The 26,697-nt window shown below is 44.2% G+C and overlaps 1 protein-coding gene across 2 annotated transcripts in view; it reads left to right on the forward strand.

Annotated features, from left to right (window-relative positions):
- The first annotated feature begins 1,527 nt into the window (after positions 1-1,527).
- Positions 1,528-26,697, forward strand: part of LOC146991097 (protein AF-17-like) — a 33,344-nt gene continuing 8,174 nt past the window's right edge. The window contains exons 1-15 of one of the 2 annotated variants that reach the window (XM_085774406.1): positions 1,528-1,873; positions 3,274-3,353; positions 3,463-3,517; positions 3,609-3,718; positions 10,089-10,192; positions 10,740-10,833; positions 12,429-12,536; positions 12,716-12,805; positions 12,887-13,034; positions 16,490-17,473; positions 17,972-18,171; positions 19,092-19,209; positions 20,055-20,121; positions 21,502-21,650; positions 26,453-26,650. In XM_085774406.1, the coding sequence (XP_085630532.1) occupies positions 1,765-1,873; positions 3,274-3,353; positions 3,463-3,517; positions 3,609-3,718; positions 10,089-10,192; positions 10,740-10,833; positions 12,429-12,536; positions 12,716-12,805; positions 12,887-13,034; positions 16,490-17,473; positions 17,972-18,171; positions 19,092-19,209; positions 20,055-20,121; positions 21,502-21,650; positions 26,453-26,650 (2,614 nt within the window). In that variant the 5' untranslated portion in view covers positions 1,528-1,764. The remainder of the gene's footprint in view (positions 1,874-3,273; positions 3,354-3,462; positions 3,518-3,608; positions 3,719-10,088; positions 10,193-10,739; positions 10,834-12,428; positions 12,537-12,715; positions 12,806-12,886; positions 13,035-16,489; positions 17,474-17,971; positions 18,172-19,091; positions 19,210-20,054; positions 20,122-21,501; positions 21,651-26,452; positions 26,651-26,697) is intronic. The other variant, XM_085774494.1, reaches the window with a different exon arrangement.

The following is a 26,697-nucleotide window of genomic DNA, read 5'->3' on the forward strand; positions in this document are numbered from 1 at the left end:
AGTTTGACATAATTGTGATTATTGTTTAACCAGAAGAATGCTCAGTGGGAGACCTTACCCAAATTAATTCAATAGTTTCACCTGCCCACTGATCTTTCACCCCACCCACAGAATAGATGGTAATACATGGTGTCTGCCAGTAACACTCCACAGATGGGAATTTATGTGTGAGGGTTAAATTCATGTAAAAACTGAGGTTTCTTTTTGGAATTTTTGAAATTACGAACCTTAGGACTCAATGGTGACAGTTCAGCCTGTCAGTTCTAAGAGCTATCAGGGAAATTTTGGTGAGTAGACACGGGCTCTGACTGATTACTTCTGTTAGTGTGGATGCACTTCGCCCCCACATGTCAGTGCAGGGACTTGGTCATGCTTTGCTGCCTTTAGATCAGAGCAGGGTGTGAGCTTCATCCAGCTGCCACCACATTATCTGTCCTCTCCATCAGCGCCAGTTCCCTTTTCTTGTCTCTGGGTTTGAAGAGAAGTGACACTTGTGAGGCAAACTGTCATCACAGCTTCACGTCCATATGTCAGATTAAAAAGCCCAGTCATCCATTTCAACGGTACAAACCCCACTGCTTCTCTTTTCTTCTCTTTATTTTAGGAGAACTTCATGTCACTGACGTATGAATCTCCTGAGTAGTTTTAGTAAAGCTTTGGATTTGTACACACAACGTTTGAGAGTAGTTTAGGAGAATGAAAAAACTGCTTAAAAGGACATTTCATCACATTGATTTAAGATTAAAGGCCTTTCTGAGTAAAGACTTGGTTTAAGGTTTATTTAAAATTACTAATCCCCTCAAAGATAGGTTTGTGAGTGTGTGTGTGTGTGACTCTGTGTGGTACCATTTCCACCATAAAACTGGCCTGCCAGACACAGTTTACTCAGCCAGTCGAGACAGGAGTCATAAAGCAACAGTGACGCAAGTCCAGTCAGAGTGAAAGGCTTCTGGTGACATCTGCTGACTGAACTATACAGATCACATGTGACAGCCCAAAACTCTGAATGACATCCTCATGCTCAACACTTCTACTAGCCTATTTCTAGTTTTGGCAAGTAGAGAGCTAGAGAGGGGGTTTAGGCTACAAATAGAATAAATAATAAAATAATTACTAATGTTTATAAGGATCATTAAAAACTACACCAGAGTTGGTTGAAATGAGAAACAAGCAGCGGATGTTTTTCATTTCAGGTCAGGACACTGGATGGTGAAACAGCTTGCAATTGTTGCCTTGTTGTTCTGCAGAAATCCTGCAGATGGCGCTGTTGAAACTGAATTGATAGACAGTGCAACCAGCGGTTTCTGACTGACTGACGCATCCACATGTTTTACTGATCTATATTGTAAACCACGGTGTGAAAGATGCGCTGTGCAGGTGTAAGTCACTCGTGACTCATGAACTAATGGAGGAGGAGAGTGAAGTCAGTGTGAAACGAGGCGGTGAAAAGTGACTCAGGTTCAAAACAAACAATAATTCGGTGCCTTCGCTGTGACTTTTTATTCCGACCCAGAGGAGCAGGTCTGAGCATGCGCACTGCATCGGTTCTATGGGGACGGGGAGGACATCACGGAAAAAACGTAGCAGCAGCACCACAAACCCCACGCCGAGATTTCTGTCTGTCCGCTGCGCTAAAACTGCGCGACGAGAGCGGCCCACGACTATGCCCGGTGCGGCGTCACTGCGGGACGAGCACTCGACGGGCCGGGGCGAGGTCTGAGCCGTTGCCGGGAGGGGAAATACATTTCTTCGTATGGGAGCAGCATGCGGGAAATGGTCGGAGGTTGCTGCGTGTGTTCAGACGAGCGAGGCTGGGCTGAGAATCCGCTGGTCTACTGTGATGGACACGGCTGCAGCGTCGCCGTTCACCAAGGTAACGTTAGCCCGCCGCGCCGTTAGCGTGTTGTACGTTTACCGGGGCAGCTGTGGCGGCTGAGCCGGCGGCTGGAGCGGCAGCCGGGGGCGCTGATAGGTCGCTAGGTTTCTAGGTAGGTCTGTTGCTGCTGCGTACGTGCGTGTTTGTGTGTGTATGTGTTGATGCGAGTGTGTGTGGGAGGGGTAGGTAGGCGTGCTGTTTGTTGTTTCCTCTCAGCGCACACATGATTAACCACACAGGGCCGGGGCACCGTGACACCGAGCCCGGGCGGACGGACGGACGGACGGACGGACGGACGCCGCATTGGCTCCGTCCGTGTCTGTCTGTGCGCGCGTGTTTTGTTGGCGCGTGTCCGTGCGTGGCTGTCTGGCCCGGTCGGGTTCAGCTCAGACTGGGAAAGAGGCGTGTTCAGTTCAGGGAGCACGAAGCCCGGCGGGCCCGCCGGTTTGGACACTGTGTTACCTTGTTGTGTCCGTTGGCTTTGTTGCTGTGGTGCGCGTGTGAGGGGGAGCGGTGAAGTTCAGGAGCTTGTTTTCAGAGTGGGAATCAGGAGCTGCACCGCGCGCTGCTAATGTCTGAAAGAAACACGAGTTTACCGGTGAAAGTGAGAGCGGAGAGAGAGTGATGGTGATGGTGAGGGACAGACTGAGCTCTCTGCGGGATCAGCTCACTCAGCCTCAACCTGTCCTAGTCCTGTTGAACCTGTCCCAAGAAGATAACAATTAATAACAATTAACCAACAACAGCAGAGAGACGTTTGTCAAATACATTAAGAGAGAGAAAAGACTGAAAAATACTGATGCAGTGACAGATGTGTTATTCATGTAGTCAAGTGTCAAGACCAAGACCAGAGCAGACCAAGACTTTGAGGGGGTCAAGACCAAGACCAGGGGGTCCAAGTCCAAGACTGAGACCATTTTCAAGACCATTACTGTATTCAGTACCAGTACTCATAATAATCATGTGGCTTTTATATGTATTCGTCTTCAGCTAAAAAGAAAAGATCATTTATGTAAAATCTAAACCATATTTAATGTAAACAAAGTTTAGATTGAACAGAAGAACACAGCACAGAACCTGCTGAAGTCTCCTCCCACTGTTGACTCTGGTGACACCAAGTTGTTCAGATGCTTACACAAGCAGTCGAACAATTTGAATCGTCTTAAAGTTACTGAATTACATCACATAAACCAAAATGAATGAGTGACAGAGAGAGATTTGCTGTAAAAAAAAAAATCCAGAGTCCAGCTCGACAAGACCAAGACCTTGAAGATGTGGTCACAAAACCGGTCTGGAGTACTGCAACACTATATTCATGTGTTAACAAACTGCAGGTGGTGATGACAAGAAATAGTTTCAGTGACGTGTGTGTGTGTGTTTGTTTCTGTGTGTTTCAGCGTGCTACGGCATCGTCCAGGTGCCCACCGGTCCATGGTTCTGTCGGAAGTGTGAGTCACAGGAGCGGGCGGCGCGCGTGGTCAGTATGCCAACACAACACAACACAACACAACACAACATGACACAACCGTTCCTCCCCATCTCACCTGTTATACGGTTAATAACACACTCTTCCTGTCCCGCTCCAGAGGTGTGAGCTGTGCCCCCACAAGGATGGTGCCCTCAAGAGGACGGACAGCGGAGGTAAGCCCCCCCCCTCCCCCCTGTTTCCCCTCCTCTGACACCGATAAAGAGCCACAACACTCCTCTGACTCTCTGCCAATCTCTCCATCAGGCTGGGCCCACGTCGTGTGTGCGCTCTACATCCCCGAGGTGCAGTTTGCCAACGTCCTCACCATGGAGCCCATTATCCTGCAGTATGTCCCGCACGAGAGATACATCAAGGTACACACACACACACACACACACACACACACACACACACACAAGCCTGCCCATTGCTGCCCTACAAAGGCAAAGTGCAGTATCTGTAAAAATGCCAAATTGAGAAAAACAGCTTTTTGTGTTTTTCATTGTCAGGTTTAAGCATCAAATTATGAATAACAAGGTTCTTACGGATCCTTAAAAAGTCCTAAAAGGCATTGAATTCATTAATCTAAAAACAAGGCCTTAATTGGCATTAAAATGTCTTAAATCAATTTTTCAAAGGTCTTAAAAATGTTAACACTTGGTAAGTGGGATTGTATGATTGTAATTAGTCTCAAATCTCAAAAGAATTGGTAACATTCTGACATAGAGAAGTTAGTGGCGGCCGCCAACGCTAAATTTCTCACCGCCACCAGCTCCCGAGTCAGTGTTTTTTTTTCCCGGACTTTTTATGCATTTATTTTGAAAGGACAGCTGGAAAGAGACACAATCCAATGTTCATGTAGCAGTCACTTTACCTTGGAAGTGGGTAAAATTGTCCCTAACCCTATGTAATTGATGTGGTGTTTTTTTTCTGCATTTGTGTTTATTGTGAAGTTGGTCTTAAATTTAATTTCAAGTGGCTTTAAAAAAGTCTTAAAAAGTCTTAAATTTAACTTGACTTAAGCTGTAGGAACCCTAGAATAACTACCAAGTCTATAATTGATTAGATAAAGGTGGACTAATTAAATGTACAGTATTTCGTAGTTTGTCTTTCTGACCAATTTTGACCGTTTTATGGCAGATACAGCACTTTGCCTTGGTTTTACTCCAATTGAATTATAGAGTAACTTATAGAATATAGGGAGTACAGTACTCTTGCAGCTGCACTTTGCCTTGGTTTCACAGTGCTTTTTTGGATGGACAGCAAAATGAAAAGCCCAATAACTCTGGAAATTTTAGCAGTACCAATATCAAATTCTACCAGATTGAAGAGAATATGCCACACTTTTGATTGGTCAAAAAAAATTTGAAAAAATGCAGATACTGCACTTTGCCTTTGTAGGGCAGAATGGCACGCAGCACAGCTGAAAGACAAAGCTGTGTTTTGATGGAGGAGTTGAGGACGTGCTGCTTCTTGTGTGTTTTTTTTCATTCACCTGGAGACACTCAAGTATGGACATTGTTTTTTTGTTGTTGTTTTATTTCAATATGTTGTTGGATACGAAGCAGTAGACCGACTGGAAACACTGGTTTCCTATCTGGAATCATCCCAGGCATGTTGTGGCGGTGCAGTGTTTTACAGTGCAGCCAGCCTACCAGCAGCAGCAGCAGCAGCACCTGTGGCTTGGTGCCAAAACATCAGGATCATGTAAAACACATCAAATACGAGATTTATTTGGCAACTTGTGCAGGTGTTTGTGTTACGATAGAGAGGGAATCTTGAAAATGTTGATTATTTCTTTGGTGGTTTTCCTGTAGAATGAATATTCAGATGGAAAGCAATACAAGAAAAGAAAAAAAATACTAAACATAAGGTTTACTGTTAGGGACTTTAAACTTTTTCCATCACCATCAACAATCCAACAGAGAGAAATCCATGAGAAGAGAAAAAAGAAACAGAACAGAGCAGCAGCAGCTTCAGCCAATCAGGACCCAGCTCAGGCTCAGGACATGTGGGAAGCAGCACAGGAAAACAGTTTCACTCCACACATCACCACTGTTGTCTCCACCGTGACGTCGCTAACAACCCAGAGCTGAGTGTGGCAGGGTGACTCTCGGTGTCTGGAGGTGGTTGAAAGTCATTCTGGGAAATGTGGGAGACTTCCAGCGAGAGAGTGAGGCACGTCGAGGGAGAAATAAGCACACACACACACACACACCACAGTTAAACACAAACTACCACTCTGACATTTGAATACTTAGTATTAGTTAGTTTGAAGTCATTTCTCTTCCACTCAGTAACAGTCGTCACCTCCTGACCTTTTACATCTCGGGAGCAAACCAATCATGATTTGAACGCATCACTTACGGCTTATGGGGCTGAGTTGTCCCCATTATTTCTTATGAAAACAGTCATTGCAAATAAATGATGAATTGATTGAGTCATATTGATAGGGGTGGAGGGAAGAATGGATACAGCATAGTTTCACAATATTTTGTGTGGTAATGTTGCATCAATATGCGGATGCCAAGTATCGATCTGAACAGACTTAGAAGTTGATCTTATCAGACAAAACAGATGTTAAAGGGAGAGTTCAACATTTTGGCAAATTGGCCCATTGCCATAATCCCTATAGTCATAGCAGTACAGTAGGTTCATTACCTTTAATTGTCGGTGCAAGCTATTTTTAGAACGGCGGAGCAGAGCCGCGAGCTGCTCAGAGCTACGCTATACGGAGGCTCATGGGATTTCTTGGTTTCCCTCATCAAACTCATCAAATACACAATCCAACAACTCCAAAACGCTCTGGTGGACAAGTTGTGACCTGCACATTCACCACGCTATGAGATAATAACGGAACGTTACGAGACAGAGTTGTTTTCGAGGTAAATACAGAGACTGCTTGCTGAAAAACTACCTCTGAAGGCAATGCGCATCCATGGTTGCATGAATTTACCTCTAAAACAACTCTGTCTCATAACGTTCCGTTATTATCTCATAGCGTTGTGAATGTGCAGGTCACAACGTGTCCACCAGAGCGCTTTGGAGTCGTTGGATTGTGTATTTGTCTGATGAGGGAAACCAAGAAATCCCATGAGCCTCCGTAGCGTAGCTCTGAGCAGCTCGCGGCTGCGCTCGGCGGTTCTAAAAATAGCCTGCACCGACAAATAAAGGTACGTTTTCATTTGGAGAGATCATTTGCGGTTGTAAAAAGCGAATAGATTACAATATATTGCAGCACATTGCAATATTTTAATACCACAGAAATCGCCCTGGAGACACAAGTATGGTGTAATACGTATTGCAGCCCCTCTGGCGATTCCCACATCAGTAGTTGCTGATGTGTTGACATGAAATGGTTCGATGCTGCTCAGTGACTGATGAAGACAAAGATAAGAAGACCTCACACTGAATCCTGGCACGCCTTTAAAGACCAAAATGAAAAACAAACTAAGAACAAACAAGCCCATTTCTAATCACACATACAGTTCAGAAACACTTTATATACAAATATTCCGTCCTTCTCTTTTTATTTCCACTTCCTAAATCCAACCAATTAACCACAGACTAGTTTCAGGCCATTATGGTGTTTATCATACACCAGTTAACTTGTGACTTGTTTTTTTTTTCTGCATTGTCTTTAATGGCAGAGCGTGTAGTGACTGAACAGCACATGTAGCGCTGCATGAGCCACAGCAGTACATCACACAGAGATCAATACGTGACGTATGGGCTCACTGGACTGAGCAGCCAGTTGCTGACATCTGTGTGTGTGTGTGTGTGTGCGTGCCTGCATATAAATGTACACATGGAGTGTTTGAGTGCCTGGTTTCATATTACAGTGTCAGCTACAGTAAATTGCATGCAGCTTTTCCCCCGTCAGAGCCATTCATCCACATTTTGCCGCCTGCATTCCTAGACAGCGCTACAATGGACAGTGAAAACTTGAGAAGCCACTCTTCCTTTTTTATACTCCCCCGGCGCAGTAGTGTCTCCGGCCTTTCATTTCATAGCCGTCATCCTCGCAGGGGGAATAGAGGGGGACGGGGATGTGTGGTGGTGAGTAGAGAAAGATGGAGGGAAACGGAGAGAGAAAAAAGCCAAAGAGAGGGGGCTGAAGTGAAAAAGGTAAAGAGCCTGCTGTTTCTTTGTCCCGCACCTGTTGCTAGGCCTCTTCTGCCCCCCACCAGTCAACCCTGCTGACTGGTGGGGAAAGCTGACGAAGAAGTACAAAAGCTGTGTGTGTGTGTATGTGTGTGTGTGTGTGTTTCTGTGAGTGTGTGTGTGTGTGCATCAACATGTTTGACTGCTTATGTATGCTTACATGTGTTTTGCACAGTCTGATGCTTCCAGGATGTTTGAATTCCAGCCTCGAGCTCTAAAATCAATTATCATCAAAGTCTCGTCTACGCATGATTGATCTTCTGCTGCGTCCATATGTGTGCCCTCACGCCCCCTTCGTTGTACAATAAGCAGAGAGAAATGACCAGGGATACAGGAGGTGAGGAAGGGAAATCAATTTGAAGCTTTTGTTTTTGTGGAAGAGTCCAAATCAGTTGCTGTAGTTGTTTTTTTTATTATTTTTTGTGATTTAGTTTTTCTCTGTAGATATACCCTAACCACTAAAGGCATCTTGGCTCAGCGTTAGCATGTCTGAATCCAGATCCAGATGTTTTCCCTTTGTCTAGATGTAACATTTTAGTAGCATCAAAATACAAACATTATAAATCTCTCTACAGAAAATGAATACAGATTTAGCTACAGTCGCTTCGATGTAAGCTTTTCTTTTTTTTTTTTCACAACATCTGGATAGCAGCAGGATGCGCAGAGCACTGTTCTGTTTAGAAACCCATCTGTCCATCCTGACAAGAAAAAAACCTCTTAATCGTTTGTGTGGCTGTGGCTGGACGCACACTAACAGGTCACTAACAGGTCACTTTCATGTGAATGTAGGGAGCTTCACTCAACTGAGCCTCACAAACAAACAAACATGGGATTTTTATTTTATTTCATTTTTTAAATTATATTTTTATTTGTATTTTTTTAAAGGGATAGTTCAACATTTTGGCAAATTGGCCCATTTCCATAATCCCAGTCACAGTAGTAGGTCCGTTACCTTTAATTGTCGGTGCAAGCTATTTTTAGAACGGCGGAGCAGAGCCGCGAACTGCTCAGAGCTACGCTATGGAGGCTCATGGGATTTCTTGGTTTCCCTCATCAAACTCATCAAATACACAATCCAACAACTCCAAAACGCTCTGGTGGACAAGTTGTGACCTGCACACTCACCACGCTATGAGATAATAATGGAACTCTTAACTATCCCTTTTTAATTACCGTACATTTTATTATTTTCATCAAATATTTCATATTTGATTACAAAGTATATGTGCATAGAACTCAAACCCACACATCTCATGTCCCCTCATAAATCTGAATAAATCAAATTAAACACACAATAAAACAAGCTTGATAACATAGAAAAAAATGTTAGAAAAACAAAACGCTTTCCAATCCTAAATGGGGGCTGGTCCCTTTCACAGCAAACAGAGAACCAAAATAATACATATCCAAACATATACCATCAAAATACAACAGACACTGACAACAAAACAAAAATAAGGACCAAATAAAACAAATGAAAAAAGTGGGAAATAACCCACTCATAACAAACACTACTACACTCAGATCTCACCATTTTTTACTATGCCTTCTATTAACCCAGAACACTCTTAAAGGGACAACGAGGAGTTTCTAATCGGTTATAAAAAAGTCTCACGTTAATTTTTCTATTCTGTCTTATGCTTCTTTTTTTAATGTTTTGTCTTTATGTAAAGCACATTGAGTTGCCTTGGTATGAAATGCGCTATATAAATAAAGATGCCTTGCCTTGCCTAATGTGGATGAATCTCCGCTACCCACACTTGTTAATGGGCCCATTTTCGATAAATATATCGTTCTGTCTCTATCGTTATTTTGTTACTATTAGTGGTGGCGGAGATGCTGGTCGAGCCGACCAGCGTTTCTTTACTTTCAGTTTCGCAACGAGTCATGAGAATAACGTAGCTGAATCGCCGTTTATGGTCGGAACTACGACGGTATGTGAACCTCTTTGAACCTCTGACTTTAATTATTGATGAATGAAAACATGAGTCCGTCTTGCGCCGGTCAAAATAATTTTACGGTGTGCGCGGAGGCTCAGAAAAGTAGTGTGAAAACGCTTCGCTTTTCCAAAACTCCTCGTTGTCCCTTTAAAGCAGAAGTAAGCGATTCGGTCGTTTTGGCTAACTTCCTGTCAGCCGATGGGGTTAGCAGTCCCCGCCCTCGTCCCTACGTCACCACATTCACGCGCATCCCTTGGCTGCACACACAGAGAGGACCGCCCCTTTATGCAGTTCTCTCTCCTCATTGGATAAAGGTTGTAGGATACAAGGAAAGTTTTCTCCTCGGCTTACAGCAGAGCAGAGTGACTGACAGACCCGTGTTTCAGACCAAACACTCTATATAAGTGATTGCTGTCGGAAGATATAACTATTTAAGACTTATATTAACACAAAAATTCCGCTTACTTCTGCTTTAAAGTCAAATTCTATATGAGATTGTCAGATTTTTCAAACAAACAAGGCTTTTAATGAACCTGTTGCTCATCTTCAGGTCCAGCACCTGCTCCCAGGACATACGTAACATGTGTCTGTGTGTGTGTGTGTGTGCTAACTCATTTCCCGCCTTGTCCTGCTCCACCAGACCTGCTACATCTGTGAGGACCACGGCAGGGAGAGCAAGGCGGCCTGCGGAGCCTGCATGACCTGCAACAGACAGGGCTGCAGACAGGCCTTCCACGTCACCTGGTAAGTGACAAGTTGTTTGCGCGCCGTGTGTGTTAGATGTGTCATCTGCAGCTCTGTGATATTTTTGGGTGACAGGAAGCTGCTCAGCAACATCAGTTCCTGATCATCATGAAAGAGCTGAAGCAGGAATGTTTTCAGAACTGAATAATTAACCCTTGAACGAAATGGCCTTTGTTTCAGTTACTAAAAATACTCAAGTGTGTCATAACTAACACAACTGAACTTGTTTTCTATATTTTCTATATTGATTAAGATGTGAAAGATGCCTGTATGCACCGTATCTCTCATGTCACACACTCTCTTCCCTTCACTGGCTTTTCAGCCTTGATGTTATGTAAGTTGGAGCTGATCACTATCACCCAGTGCAGAATGTGAGCATTCAGGCTGACACAGATTAGTATGTGCAGACATGTGACATTTAATCCATCCTGCCTCGATCAATGACAAAAGCTCTCACCTGTCTTGGGTGAGATCCAAGTGTTGTTGTCAGTGTGTGTGTGTGTGTGTGTGTGTGTGTGTATGTGACCCCTGTGATCCCTGTGTGCAGCGCTCAGATGGCTGGTCTGCTGTGTGAGGAGGAAGGCCCAGAGGCGGATAATGTGAAATACTGCGGCTACTGCAAGCATCACTACAACAAAATGGTAAAGCTCCCTCAGCCTCCCTAGTCAAGAGAATGTGAAACCTCTGAACACGACCGCTGCTGTGTTTTCTGTTCCCACCTCCTTTGTCTGTGAGTCTATACCTGGAGCCTGTGCCAGACTATTTCATGGTCATGGCCACTGACATCCTGGTAACATTGTTTGCCTGGTAACCTGATGGCACCAACAAGACTCTAGAAATACAGCGTGCCCAGCCAAGGAACAGTTCCCCGTGTAACTGTGTCAAATATACAGCTTAAAGGTCCAGTGTGTAATAATTGGCAAGGTTTATTGGCAAAATCTGAATATACTACCCACTAATATATTTGTATAAGTGTATAATCGCTATAAAATAAAATTAGTTTGGTTTTTGTAGCCTTATAATTCTTCTTTTATATAAACATATAGCAAGGGTCTTGCTTTAGAGAGTGTCGCCATCTTGCAGAATACATTATCTTCATCATACTATTTTTCTTATGACATTTTGACATAACATGTTACAACAGCAGAGTAATACAGAGCTGCTGTCTAGCTCTAGACAGTCAAACAGACTACGTGTGTGTCTGCACACATGTCCATATTGGCCCGTCAGGAGTGAACAACAGTCTCGTCTTATAGCCTGGCATGTCACAAAGTGGTCCAATCGACAGAGATCATTTCAGTGATTTGATTATTAGCTGGGATGGTGTGAGAGCCCATTTCTGCCATTTTTTTCTTTTATTCATCTTCTGCAGCTTTCGCCGCACTTAGCTTCGCCATATCCTCCCGAGTCGTGGCTACGTCCGCTCGCATCCTTGTTGCCACGTACTCGCGAATTGCAGAGATGTCGGAGCGCATCCCAACCACAGCACTCCGAGCTGTGGCGTTGTGGGGGGGGGTGCGAGCAAACGAGCGAGCGCTGCAGTCTAGAATCTGAACGCTAGATATCACGGCTTTCACCCTATTTTACAAACTGGACCTTTAAACTAAAGAGATGATTATATTAATTAGTGAGCTTTAGGGGTGCTGATAGGACGGGATCTTTTACTGCTTGGCTGGAGCTGTGTATTTACTGGACAGACAGCTACTTGTTTAAGTGTTGTTGGTCTTGGGTAACCTCAGAAATAAGCAGCAATGTGTTCCCCAAAATCCACCCCTAAAGGTCCCATATTGTATAGAGCAAGTTTTCCATGTCTTCACTGATTATAAAGCAGGTCCAGGTTTTATATTAATACTGTGAAAGTATCAAATCATCAGTCTACAGATAAATACACACAGCCTGCATTCAAAAACTGAGCATTAAAACAAGCTGGTAGGACTTCCGTCACTTTGTGATGTCACAACAAAGCAGCGACTACTCCCATATTCTCATACAAGCCCCGCCCACCATCAAACTTTGCAGGAATGTATTCCCTCTCAAAAGTAGTGAGCCAGTCAGGAAAGAGGACTCAGATCTTCTCTTTTCTGATTGGTTCATCGATCTGTTGTTACAGCGACCAAGATTTATCTTCCTATAGATATCAAAACTTCAAATAAAACCCTGGCTAAGTGTTACCTACTGGCACCACAGCCCTGCAGGTTTGCTGACGATGCTCAGTTTCTTGTTTTGGTTTTTCCAGCAGAAGAAGTTGCGCTCCAGCGAAAACACAGGTAGCTCCTTCAGTCATTCCAGGGGGCGCTCCAGCTCCCCCTCACAGGACAAACATCACCACCACAGACAGAGGAAGGTAAGATGGTACTGTTACCTGTAGACATCTACATAAAGTTGACTTTGAATATCCAGTCGTTGTCTTCTTTTCAAGGTACTAAACATTTCTGTGGTTCTGTTTTGTAACACTAGTATGATAACATGTTTCTAATTCTAATGAAACCCCATCCCATAGTAATTGTATGTGTGTGTTTTCAGAGTCATAAGGACAAGATTAGGCAAAAGGAGCGCCACAAGAAGTCTTCTGACGGCCTGAGCTCGTCTGTGACAACCAGCAGCATAGAGAAGGTACAGAGACCCAAATGCATATTCACAACCAATGTCCAGTTTCACATAGTCGACTATAAAGAGCCGTCGATGTCTGTGCAGATCTCCAGTCACCACAGCAACAAGGACGGTGAGGGAAAGCCCAAGAAGCTGAGCTCACACAGTCACGGTCATCGCAGCAGCAAAAAGACAGGAAGCAACGGCAAGAGCTGCTCCTCCTCCTCCTGCTCCTCCAGTCCCTTCAACACAGGTAAGAGGAGCTCCATCCCAGAATAACCTACAATTTAGGATAATTATTATATTATGACGCAACATTTTTATTTCAACCAGTGCAGCTTGTCTAGTCCTGTACAGATATTATCACGTGACGCCTGGAGTCAGTGTGAGATAGACACAGAGAACAGAGAAATAAGTGGTGAAAGTGGGATATGATATGAGAGAGAAAGAGAGAGGAGGAAACGTTCCAGCTGTTCAGTTGTTAGGATTTGTTGAGATTGTTGTTGAGAAATGGAGTTAACGAAAAAAGGAGAAATGGGGGAAATTAAACTACTGCCTATCACTTATTCTATCCCTTCATTTTCCCTCAAATGTTCGGGCCGGCTTCTTTGCTACACTTTGTGCCGTCTCTTCTGTTGTGAAGCATGCGGATTTGGAGAAGTCCGGTATTAGTCGGACTAACACATTTACATGCACTTCAGTTGTCCAGTTATAGTCAGATTAATGTCAGAATTTGGTTTTTCCAGCTGTGGTGTATACGTACTGACTGTGTCTCCTAGGGCTGGACGATTATGGAAGAAATAATAATCTTGACTATTTTGATTGATATTGAAATCATGATTAATAAACACGATTATTCAGTAGTAATAAAGTATTTATTGAGCTACCAAAACTCAACTTTAAATATAACAGAAATAAATTAGTAACAAGTAAAAAAGTAAAATAATTATAATATATTAAAATAATAATAATAATAGCAATAACATAAATACCCAGTCTACATGCACAGTGCTCAGACACACACATCAGCGCGATGTAGCGCATTTGTTTATTACCTTCACCTGTGTTTGTGTGTATAAGTGCGTGTGTGTGCGCCAGCGCGAGAGATAGAGTGGCGGCCTGTCACTACCCGATTTGCGACGCTACCGGATCTGTGACAAAACTGGTCTGCGCATGCGCAGACCGGCCGCCATCTTGGACAGCTGCCTACGGCAACTCCACTTGGACAAACTTCATTTGGGCACTGCCCGATTTGCGTACATGCTTAAAGTTCTGTGAAATTAAAATACGGTACTGTGAAAATGATTAAAAAATAAAATAAAAACCGCGGAGGTCCGTCATAAGACAGCCGCGGCAGACTCGTTTATTCAGTGAGTGTTGTGGTAGTTGTGATTGTTTGTGGTTGTCATGGTGATGAGGCCGGCGAGAAAAGAGGACAGTAAACATTAAAAGTCCGCCTGTGTTCCTGTTTTCTGAGCATCAAGATCCAGACCACCACAACCAACCCTCAATTTACATTACTAATAAAGTATTTAAAAAAATTAATAAAAAGATAAACCGTCTCTGGCGACGCACATAGGGCAGTGGTCCTAAGTCAATTCAACTAAGTTTGTCCAAGTGGAGTTGCCGTACGTGGCTGTCACAGATCGGGTAGCGTCGCAGATCGGGTAGCGACACGGCCGTCACAGACTCGTTTATTAATGGGAAACACTGGATGGGCTGGTTGATAAGTTTTGTTTTCACTACTACTGTGAGGCTGACCGCCGGTGAGTGCTTTGGGACGGGGGCGGGGCTCAGGCAGCACCCGCTGCTCGTTGAAAACAGCTGTGATACGTGCTTTCATGTCGGAGTCTTCTAACCAGAAATTTTTGTAACAGCACTGGAAAAGGTCGCTAGATTTGTCACTAGTCATTTTTCACTGCTGCAGCTTCAGGCGACACAGGTGCGCATGGCCGCAGGAAGTGGGGGTGCTGGGGGCACCCCTAGTGGCCAGAGTGAGATTGGGAAAAAAAATATTTCAAATAGGCTACTTAAGCAATATATCACGACAGGCTGTGGTATATGCTCATTATACCACGGCTAAGGGGCGTTGTTCGGCCCGACGCGAAGCGGAGGGACGACAACCCCCTTAGAGTGGTATAATGAGCATATACCACGGACTGGAGTGATATATTGCTTTTATAAAACGGTTACCAATAAAGGTAATATGAAAGAGGGATACGCAATCAATTTCATGTAGTTTTATTCAACCAGAAATACATATTATCCAATAAAATAGCCTCACTGTGAAAAAAATTGTCCCACCTCTCCAGACGTTAGCTCCTAGTTAGCTCTGCATCTCGTCTTTTCCTCCGCTTTTTTTCAGATGAAAGTCACTGCTCAATCCCCTCTACCATTGTTAACCCTCCCCGGAGGTCAAAGTTCACCTTAAACATGTGGATTCAACTACTTTAGTCCGTTTTTTAACATCGTAAAAACATCAGCTGTCTTGGGCTACGGACCGCAACAGTCCGTTGTCATGGATACATGACAACAACTTCCATTCATACCAGTCATACGTGCCTGACGCGGAGTGATAGCTTACGCTGTGATAAGGCTTTAGAATAGTAGCCGTGGTATATGCTCAATATACCACGGTTAACAACCAATCAGATCGCCAGATTTCACCTTTCTGTTTTATAATTATGAATAAGTAGCCATTAGCCAATGTTGAACTCTTTCTAGACCTAAAGTAGAGTGTGTAATCTTCCCACTGAGAGAAACAGCAGAGCGCTCCCTGAGTGACAGCTCTCAGTGAGCTGCAGGTGAGTCGGCAGGAGAGCGCAGCACATCCTTTTTTTTTTCTTTTTTTTTTTTTTAGCGGAGCCGTCCTTACACATACAGATGTCCATGTAAGTTTGTCATCTGGTCATCTTTCACATGAACAGCTCTTTTACCAGTCAGTTTGAAACTAGAGAAGTTTATTGAAAAGTTACTTTCTCACTGTAACGGATTTAGGAGGGAAAAAACGATTTAAATCCTGAAACTGATTTTTTCTTTTTTAATGGAAAAATCTGAGATTTTACTATAGCCTACTACTAGATTGTCTCGCCCTATGAGGAGAGTTGTTTAACAACGTGTAAATAGTTGGATAATAATTCCTTATGGTGTGCCTAAACGGATTTTTGAGACAACAGACTTGCGTGTCATAGACTGTGATGGTAGCCTACAGAGACTCGGGTTTAGATAAATCTAGACCTAGGTATTGCATTATTGTTAAGTTTAATTAAAAGCAACATAATATTCATCTGAGAACTGCTTCTGTCACAAACTCTCGGTCTCTGGCTACAATGGGAAGTGCTGTTGTTTTTTCACTGCTTTTTCTGAATTGTACGCTTCGCATCAGGGCTCCGTTCGTTCTGTTGGGAGTTTATTTCGGGGGGGGGGGGGGGTGTTGTCGTCCTAAAAAAGCTTTTTTTTTCAGCACCCCCTGCTCAAAATGACTTCCAACGGCCCTGCAGGTGCACATTAATTGTTTTTCTTTGATTACAGTGTTTTCATGATCGTGAGAAGCCAAAATCGAAATCACGATCAAAATTTGATTAATCGTCCAGCCCTAGTGTCTCCTGCACTGTGATTGGTGCTGTGAACCAGAGGTGGTGGCAGGAGAAAACCAGCAGTGAGTGAGTTTGTCTTGATGTCTGTGTGTGTGTGTTTGTCTCTCTCAAGGAGGCGGCTCCTTGTCTTCTACTCAGGATTTCCATCAGTTCTCATCCTCCACCCGCCTGGAGCAGCGCGACCACGACCGGGGGGCCGACGACCACCACAGCGGAGAGGAGCGCAAGGAGCGCCACCGGAGGCCGGCGGTGCGGGAGGACGAGGACGAAGAGGAGGACGACAAGGAGGAGGACAAAGACGAGGAGGAGGAAGACGAGGAGGAGGAGGAGGAGGAGGAGGAGGAGGACAGCAAATACCACAAGCCGCCGGCGCTGACCCCCGCCGACGGCCCCCTGCTGGGACCGCAGCAGGGCCACGACCGGTCCGAGGGAAACTCCAGCCCCTTCGAGAACAAGGTCACCATCTCCACCTTCGGCTCCATCATGCGCATCACGTCGTCGTCGGCGTCGGGGCTGGGCAGCAGCAGCAAGATCCGCAAGATCTCCTCCTCCTCCTCCTCCTCCTCCTCCTCCCCGGCGGACTACAAGCCCTCCAAGTCGCTGTGCAAGCCGCCCCAGCTCAGCACGCCCCCCATCCTGGAGCAGGCCGAGCCGGAGGACAAGGCCGCGTCCCCCCCGCCCCCGCCCCTGCCCCCGCCGCCGCCGCTGCCGCGAGAGAGGAGGCACCGCGGCAACAAGAAGAGCCGCCACGGCCCGGGGCGACCCCGCGGCAGCAAGAACCGGGAGAGGAGGGACGAGGAGCTGCACTACCACCATCACCACGCAGCAGCGCCTGCTCCCCCTCCCCCTCCCCCTCCTCCTCCTCCTCCTCTCCCTCCTCCTCCTCCTCCTCCTCCAGCCTTAACCTCCTCGCTCTACCCCAGCCCGTCCTCCATCCCACACCCTGCCTTCCCATCCACGCTACCTCCTACCTCCTCCTCCTCCTCCTCCACTTCTTCTTGTTCTACTACTACTTCTTCTTCTTGCTCGTCTTCTTTTTCTTCCTCCTCTGCTGGCAGTTTTTCCACCGGCCGCGGCAACTCGCTGCTCGTCTCCGGTGAGTCCCTCTCTGCGAGCGCGAGGGCGTGTGTGTATGTGGTCGCCCTCTGACTTCCTGTGTGTGTGTGTAGAAGAAAGCGCGTCGCTCTCTTGTTTGCACCTTCAGCCCGTCGAAAATGTTTCCATTGCACACGTGCAGCGTCAGCAGCAGCAGCTAGTCTGTACGTGGAGACCTCAGAATGTAATAGGACAAACCGCTGGAGGGTAGGACGTCAGGACAAATAAAGATAGTATTTCATGGTTAGTTTTTCATACGAGTGGGTTAACATAAAAAATGCCTCAGTATTTATTTAATCTGTGCGAAGCGGAGATATTGTCCCAGATAGTGGTTTTGTGAAAGCGCTGCACACGTCTCTGTGTGACAGACTTCCTGCCCTACTTTCAGCCTGATTCTGTACATGTGTGCTTTGCTTTAGGGCTCTTGTAATTTCTGAGATGGATTCCATGTGAGATACATATTTGACCTCTTCTTTATTCCATTGCTTTTTTCTTTCAGGTATCTACTCCAGTCTCAAGGACCCTCTCACACTGGGCGGAGGTGTCTGCAGCACCCCTCTCTCCCTGGGCGGAGGGGTGTGCAGCACCTCCTTGGCCCTGGGAGGGGGCATGTGTAGCACCCCTCTTTCCTCAGGACTCCTCTCATCCCACGTCTCCTCGCTCTCTCTTCCGTCAGTCAACGCCGTCTCCAACACACAGGTAGAAGAGACTGACAGAGCAGATTCACATCCAGAAGACACACGTGTGTTGCATGAGAAGGCATTTTATACCAATGTCCCTCCTGTCCATATCCAGTGTTGGGGAAGCTACATGTAGTTCAGCCTGGCAGTGGTTTGAACAAACTACACATCTACTCCAAGCAGCAGCACACCAGACCTGACTCATTTAATCAACTGATCTCAGTCTGCAGGCAGCTGATTGGTCAAACTGCATGTCTACCCCTGGAGAAATGAAGTTTGTAAAACTACAGCTAAAAAAAAAGTAGCTTTAGGCCGTACTTATACTCATTTAACTCAGTGTTCAATAAATCAACATGTGGTGTACATGAAACAAAATATAATAGCCTACAAAAAATTCACATTCAGAAATATGCCTCTCAACTCAGTATATTTTTGACATTTTTAGTAAACATATTGTAGGTTCACCACATGTTGGGTAATATAAAGAGAAAATGAAAATCCTACCCCAACACCCACTTGTAAATCAGAAATGTAAATCAGTCAACGAAAAATGTCATAAAAAATACAAAGACTAACACTAAAAAGCCGCTCACATGCTGCACTGGCTGGGACTTCATGCCTTTTTTTTTTAAGAGAGTTCTGGAACACAATAATGGTAAAATAAAATGTATATTATATAGGTCTTTTTTTATAGAAAAAATGTTATTGGCCAAAATTGCAGTTTGTAAATTGAGTAGTTAAACTACAAAAAATTACCCAAAAAGTAGTTGAAATACTCGACGCAGCACAAAATGTGAATGTATGAATGTACCAGCAAGTTACAGCAAATTGTAGTTAAGCTACGTAGTTCAACTACATGGAGTTGAAGTCTCCCCAACACTGTCCATATCTTTGATCTGATTCGTTGTCAGCCAGATGTTGATGTGCTCTGTGTCTCAGGTCCATCCAGGATCCAGCACCTCCTATAGCCTGACCTCCACTCAGCCTTTCGCCAGCTGTCTCTCCACAGCCCCGACACTGCCGCCACTACTGAGCCAAGCCCAGACCTCACTGCCAGGTGAGAGGGAGATATTTCAGATGAGTTCCTGCAGTAAAGCTGTTTCCCGTGCAGCTGTTACAGAATCTGACAGAGGGGTCAATCTCAAAGATTTTCATTTAGACCAGGGAGGGGCGGCTCATCCCACAAAGAGCCGCTGTGGCTGCAGGATTTTGTTCCAACCAAGCAGCAGACGGTTGATTGATCAAACTATCTGCTCTTGATAGGTTGGATTAAAAACCTTAGTGGAATGAGTTGCCCTAGACCATCAGGGGGCCATTGTCTGTGCTCTGATGATTGCAGAACTTGAACTTTGAAGAACTTCGCAGTAAAAAACACTGTATGAAGTCATGAACTGAGCATTTCTCACTGCATCTTACTGTTGAAACACTGGGGGCTTTTATTTTGAAGTAGTCACAGGAAATGCAAGGTGTCAGTCAGTTATTTGTTCATTCCAATCCTCAGATGAATTGCCATTATAATGAAACCGGTTTATATGACGGCCAAAAATATAAATATATAAATCGACAATCCATAAATACAACCTTTTCATTACAACATGTTTTATATACAGTAACTTCCCTATCCTCTGCTTATACATTGTCTTAAACTGACAATTATTTGTACAGCTCTTTTCATCTACTGTTAAATAATTCCATTTTGACACCAACAACAGAAATACACATTTGTTTTAAATGAGTCCTTGCAGTTTGGTTCACTTCTATGATTATCCTCCACCAATAAAAAGAACCTCTGCATATTTGCCTGCAACAGTCCACTTTTTGCTCTGAACACATCCAATCCACATCCACACAAGATTCGCACACACACATGCAAAGCTCATAACACTCTGTCTCTGTTCCCAGAGTCCGACCTCGATGACTGTCGCTTTCCGTGTCAGGGGAACTCGCCAAGAGAGAGTCTTTCCTCACAGTAGGTGTTGTTTTTGAAATCTTTATTGATATTATTGGATGGTGTGACCAAGTTACACCATAGTGAGTTAATTAATGTTAATTGCCTCATGGAGTGGGTCAGTGGCACCTTGGAAGTAATTCTACCAACTTTTTTTGGACAAACCTCGGTCATCTGTGATGCCCCATGTGGAGAGGTTCAGATCAGCAGCAGGTTGTTCTCCAGACAGAGACAGAATAAGAAAGATAGCTACAACTTAAAGACCCCCTAAACCAAAAATGCCCTTTTTGAAATTATTGTGTATGTCAGTTTATTGTGTGGGCTCTGCTACAAGGCATTTCAGGAGCAAAATTGCTAATCCACACCATAACTGAGCATTTTAGACTTGAAAATGCAGTTTCAAAACCAGAGTCTGAAAAAACTGGATTACAATTTTCAAATTGGAGTCAGTTTTCATGCGTCACGAAACTAGCAACTAATCCCATTGAATTTGTTTGCATCTCATTTGTTGTTCACTGTGATATGATCTACTTACACAGCTAGATGTTCAAACAAGTTATCATAAGTTGCCGTGACCAGGGTTCGAACTTCATGTGCAAACTTCATGTTTTGACTTCGCTCCTCCGTTTCCCCTGCCCCGTTAACGCGCACCGTTGTTACTTAGCAACACGGTGGCAGTGGGCGGGCGCGAGTCATGACGCATTTGCATATTCATAGAATCTGGATTTTTCAATGAGGGAGAAATAGTAGACCTGTTTTTAGCCTATTTGGGAGCTTTTTTAAACAACTTTTTTGTGGGAAAGTAATTTTAATCAAAAAATAGTCACAGCAGAGCATTTTTACAAATTTTAAAATGCCTCTTTAGGGGGACTTTAAGTTGGAAGTGACAACAATAACAAACAAAACCTGGCTGTCCCGGCTGAATGCATTTAGGACACATTGAACTGCTGTTAACAACTGACTTCACTAACAGTTTTCAAGCAGATTTTCAGTTTCACACCATGACCCTATGCAAATCAGCCTTATTATACTGTAGGTTTTGATCCAATCTTGTTCCTGTATGACTCACTGTCCACCAGTGCTGCTGAAGACGCTGAGTGACAGAGTAGAACAGGAAAACACAGACCCAGTTTTGAGGTGGGCTCACTATCGCCATCAGACGAAACACCAATCAAATGAATGTCTTCCGCGCTGTAGCTGTAATCAGATCAGTTTCTATTCCAGCAAACAGCGAGGGGAAACAACAGGAAGGGGCTGCTGGTTAACTATCCCAGTGACTGAGAGGATTTAGAAAAAATATTAACCACAGACTCAAGGGCTCCATCTGGCAGTTTCCCACTGAATTGCAGCAGCGACTTCTGTTTTCTGACGTCTGACTGTTCTCTCCTCCTCCGCTCGCAGGTCTCCCATGAGCTGTCTTCCTCTTCTGTTCGACCAGAGGGACGGGTTGGGGACGGGAGTCAGAGCCCGTCCTGAGAACGTCCCGACAGCCAGCTCCCACATCGAGCTGCTGCTGGAGAAACACGGCAACGGAGAGATGGGAGTCAACAGTGAGTCATTCAGAGCACCAGTGGTACCCGCATTACCACATTACCACAGTACCTACTGGCTGTTTTTTTTACCTTGACTGCCAGCTGGATGGTTTACCACCAGCTGTCTACTGCAGATGTTATACTTTGGGGCCATTTGCACCTCACACAACTCCATTAAAAAAAAAACTGGACTATCCCTTTAATACTAATAGATGAAGCATGGGTGGACAGATGAGTCTGATGACCACTTGTGGCCACACCGAGCTCCCATATTGTCGACGAGGGTGTTGAGAAGCTCGTGTGTGTACCTGCACTGTGCAGCTGCCTCTGTGAGAACACAGCCTGCTGCTATTTACAGATGATGAATGAAGCTGTGAAGTAGATGCAGTAAGAGACAAAAAATAGCACAGCGTGAGACGACATGCTGCTGCCACTACTGTGAACGCAGCTCCAGCAGTTTGTTTTCTCCCCTCTCTCTCTCTTTCTGTTCTAGTCTCTGCTGAACCAGATACTTCATTGTCTTTTATTCACACTCCCTTTTTCTTCATCATCATCAAAATTCCATGGCTCTTTTTTATGACTCTTCTCTGGCAACAGCTGTGAACGTAGACATCCATTCTGACTCAATGAACTGATGTGACTTTGGCGTTTAAAGGTCACTTTGACCTCACAAAATACATCTTTGTCTGAATGTTAGGAATTCCTCTGATAATTATAAGAAATTTAAATACTGATGTGATGACATTTTATTGTCAAAGGTCAAAGGTCGACTTCACCGTCACATCATTGCGTTCAGTGCTGTAACTCAGGGACAGTAGAGGAGTTGACCATGTTCACTGCCCGGTGGAATCATCCAACCTGAGCAAATCTTCCATTTTGCATCATACTACTAACATGTCTACTAGGGGTGTTAGAATATTTCGATACACTGAAAAATCGCAATATTTAATTTTGTAATAGTGAATCAATTAGAGCCGCAACAATTAATCGACTAATCGCACAATAATCGATTATTAAATTAATCGTCAGCTATTTTAAAAATCGAACCATCGGTTTGGTCGTTTTTTTAAGAAAAAAAGTCCAAATTCTCTGATTTCAGCTTCTTAAATGTGAATATTTCTGGTTTCTTTGCTCCTTTATGAAAATAAACTGACAAAACAAGACATTTGAGGACGTCATCTTGTGATTTGGGAAACACTGATTGACATTTTTCAACATTTTTTTTAACATTTTATTGACCAAACAACTAATTGATTAATCGTTTAAATAAACAACAGATTAAAGGGACAACGAGGAGTTTTGGAAAAGCAAAGCGTTTTCACACTACATTTATGAGCCTCCGCGCGCACCGTACATTTCTTTGACCGGCGCAAGACGGACTCATGTTTTCATTCATCAATAATCAAAGTCAGAGGTTCAAAGAGGTTCACATACCGTCGTAGTTCTGACCATTAACGGCGATTCGGCTGCGTTATTCTCATGACTCGTTGCGAAACCGAAAGTAAGGAAACGCTGGTCGGCTCGACCAGCATTTCCGCCACCACTAATAATAACAAAATAATGATAGAGACAAAACGATATATTTATCGAAAATGGGCCCATTAACAAGTGTGGGTAGCGGAGATTCATCCACATTAACGTGAGACGTTTTTATAACCAAATAGAAACTCCTCGTTGTCCCTTTAATCGATAATGATAATAATCATTACTTGCAGCTCTAGTATTCATTCAGTATCATTTTTGTGTTGCGTTTCAAACTCTGACGCTGGTTGGCCTCAGCCACTGACCAATGAGATCTCAGAGAGTTCAGGTCTGTGGCTCAAAAAAGGAAGATTGTCATTTTGTTTTTAGTATCACAATACATCGTATCGTTGCCTGTGTATCAGGATACGCATCGTACGGCCCCTACTGTCTACCATTGTCTTCTGACCTGGCAGTCTGGCACCATCGTTTCCTCTGATGAAATCAGTGATGGAGCCTTGTTTCTTTGCCAGCCTTCATAACATCTCCAAACTGTGTATAATCCACTTTATACTGATGAGTGTTTCCTGCTGTGTATGTTCTCCCTGTGTGTGATGCTGAGCACGCTGCACAGACAGCTCCATAGAAAATCAATTAGAAAGCCTTTAGAGGATGGCTTTGAATTTCACGCTCAGGTCTGATGTCACTGCTGTACACTAACACTGTACAAAACTTAGAATAACTGCCATCTGACATAACCATGGTTCATCTATATAACTAACATTCCCATAATCCAGAAGATCCAGTGCATGTGTGTGTGTGTGTGTGTGTGTGTGTGTGTGTGTGTGTGTGGACTGTTCCTCACATAGTTGAATCATATTTAGTGAGCACCAAAGAGAGATCAGAGACTATACATCATCATTTGATTGATGTAATGTTTTACAATGATCATTTTTCAAGCAACACAGCTGTGGCCAAAGTCACACTGAAGTCTTTCATAAGTGTCAAATGTTTTTATTGACAGTTACATCAAGTTTATCAAGTGTCTGGAATGGTTGGGAGAACCGTTCTTCATTCATGGCTGTCTTCTTTAATTGTGAATTTATGAATGAGCCTGCTCCCTTGGCTGAGAAGCAACCCCACACACATGAGTGGTGTCAGGATGCTTTACTGCTGCCATAACACAGGACTGATTGGCAGCGCTCACCTTTTCTTCTCCAGATGCCCCAAACAATGGGGCGGGGGATGGATCAGAGAAAAGACTGTAGCCCTCAGCAGTCCAGTCCCTGTGTCTTCTGCAGGACATCAGTCTGTCCCTGATGTTTGTCCTGCAGAGAAGTGTCTTCTTTGCTGCCCCTTCTTCACACCCAGCCGTCCTCCAAAGCTTTTCTCCTCACTGTGTGTGTGCAGATGCTCTCACACCTGGCTGTTGCCATTCCTGAGCATTAAGCTCTGTACTGGTGGAGCCCAGATCCCACAGCTGGATCTACTTTAGGAGACGGTCCTGGTGCTTGCTGGACTTTCTTGGGCACCCTGAAGCCTTCTTCACAACAACTGAGCCTCTCCCCTTAAGTTCATTTCTATGGCAAAGAGGGAGTTTGCAGTTTTTGTCTTATCACTCTTCATAACATTCTGGAGTATATGCAAATTGCCATCATAAAGAACTGAGGCAGCAGAAAATTTATATTTTCATTAGACACCAGTGAACATGCTATAGCTCCTCATTTCTGTGTTCCTCTGTTAGAATAAAAATGTCTGTGTGCAATGTACATATTTGATACATGACATGGCTCAAAGTGAACACAGCGCTAAAGGTAGAACAGCAGGACACAGCAACAGTTTGGTGACTTGATTTTCCAGTGTATGTTAACATGAGGCCGAGCAGGGGCCTCATCAGCCACAGTAATTGAAAACACTTGTGTGGGTACAAGGACCTTTAGGAGTGGACCGGAGCAGAGCTCAGAGCAGGTTACTGCCTCTGTAGCTCTCCCACTTTATTATTGTATTGATTGAACCGTGACTAATCTAGCTTCATTCATACAGTGAAGCAGTAGGAATAGTTTATACCAGTGACAGGAAACATTTCCAGTGTTTGCATAGAAACTGATCAAATTAAATGTGTCGACCTACTTTTCATCTTGTTTGCCAAATGCTACTTTTTTCAGTAACCAGTAATCAAAAAAGTTACTGTTTTCCCCCGTTATAATGCCATTACCGCTACTGACAATAAAATACGTACGTTACTTGACTCAAGAAGTTCTGTCACAAATCAACTCATTCACTGCCAGAGTTTTTTCCCCCAGTGCCAGCACTTTTGAGGATTTTTTTCTACTATTCAAACAGCAACAGAATATGTAGTGCTATGACTAAAATGACACAGAATGTCTCAAATGAAAGGGGAGACTCTCTACTTTCCCCAGGAAAAATAGTGAGTTCGTAGCATGTTCCACTTTTTAGTTACTCTTATTTGAATACAGCCTGTTTTCTCCAAATTCAGCATTCTGGGAGGATAATTATGAGAAAAACAGGTTTAAAGCGAAGCAGAACTCTCTTTGGAACCTTTTTTTTCCCGACGTAATGACCAATGATTCTCTCTGTCTCTGTGTAGGTCTGACTGTATCTCTCTCAAATGACCTAAATAGACAAATCTTTTTATTTTATAGATGGGATGGTGGATCAAAGAAAAAATTCTGCTTCACCTTTGATAGGGGATTTATGTTTTATGTTGTGAGAGAGCCAGTTTGTTTTGATATTGTGAATACCTAAGACTTTGGTTACATGGAAACAAAGGGTTCAACCAGGGTTCATAGGTTTGATGAGACACTTGTTTGCTATGGTTACGTGATGGCGTGATCAGGGGGCTTCTGGCCGTCCGTTCACGGCCCGTGTAAGCCACGGTTGGCTGCTACAGTCTGCTACCTCGGCTGGATAGGTTGGATGAGTTTGTTGTGGTCACCTGTAGCACTCCAATCACGTGATGTGTGATCCCATGGCTTCCTTTCATCACAGGAACACCAAAATGTGTCACAAGGTGGGGAAGGGCGCCCTCTAGCGTAAACGGCGAAAAAAACAAAAACTCATTGAAACTTGTTTTTGGCATCCGTTAAAGTGTACGTTGTATACACATTTTTTTTCAGTCCACCTCCACTAGTCAGATAAACAGGAGGTTAGGGGGGCGAGTATAAGTAATTTGAGCATTTTATAAAAAAAAGTAATGCAATAGTTACTTTTATAATGTAGTTATTGAGTTCCTAACTCAGTAACCTTTTGGGGAAAGTAAATAGTAACTATAACTAATTTTTTAAAGCAAGGTGCCCAACACTGGACATAATGTTGATGTTGTTCTCCCTCTCCTCCAGTTGTGGAAATGCTCCAGTCGCTGCACTCCCTCCAGCAGGAGAACCAGCGGCTCCAGGACCAGATCCTCAGCCTGACGGCCAAGAAGGAGCGGCTGCAGCTGCTCAACACCGAGCTGGCCGTGTCCTTTCCGCACGTTCACTCGGCTCACAGCTCCTTACACGCCTCTGCTCAGATCAACTTCCTGTCGTCCACACAAGGTCAGATTCTTTTCCTAACCACATCCACATGATCCACACGGAGTCAT

Source organism: Trachurus japonicus, chromosome 1, assembly GCF_045865225.1.
Source record: "Trachurus japonicus isolate A0001 chromosome 1, Traja_1.0".
Classification (NCBI taxonomy): domain Eukaryota; kingdom Metazoa; phylum Chordata; class Actinopteri; order Carangiformes; family Carangidae; genus Trachurus; species Trachurus japonicus.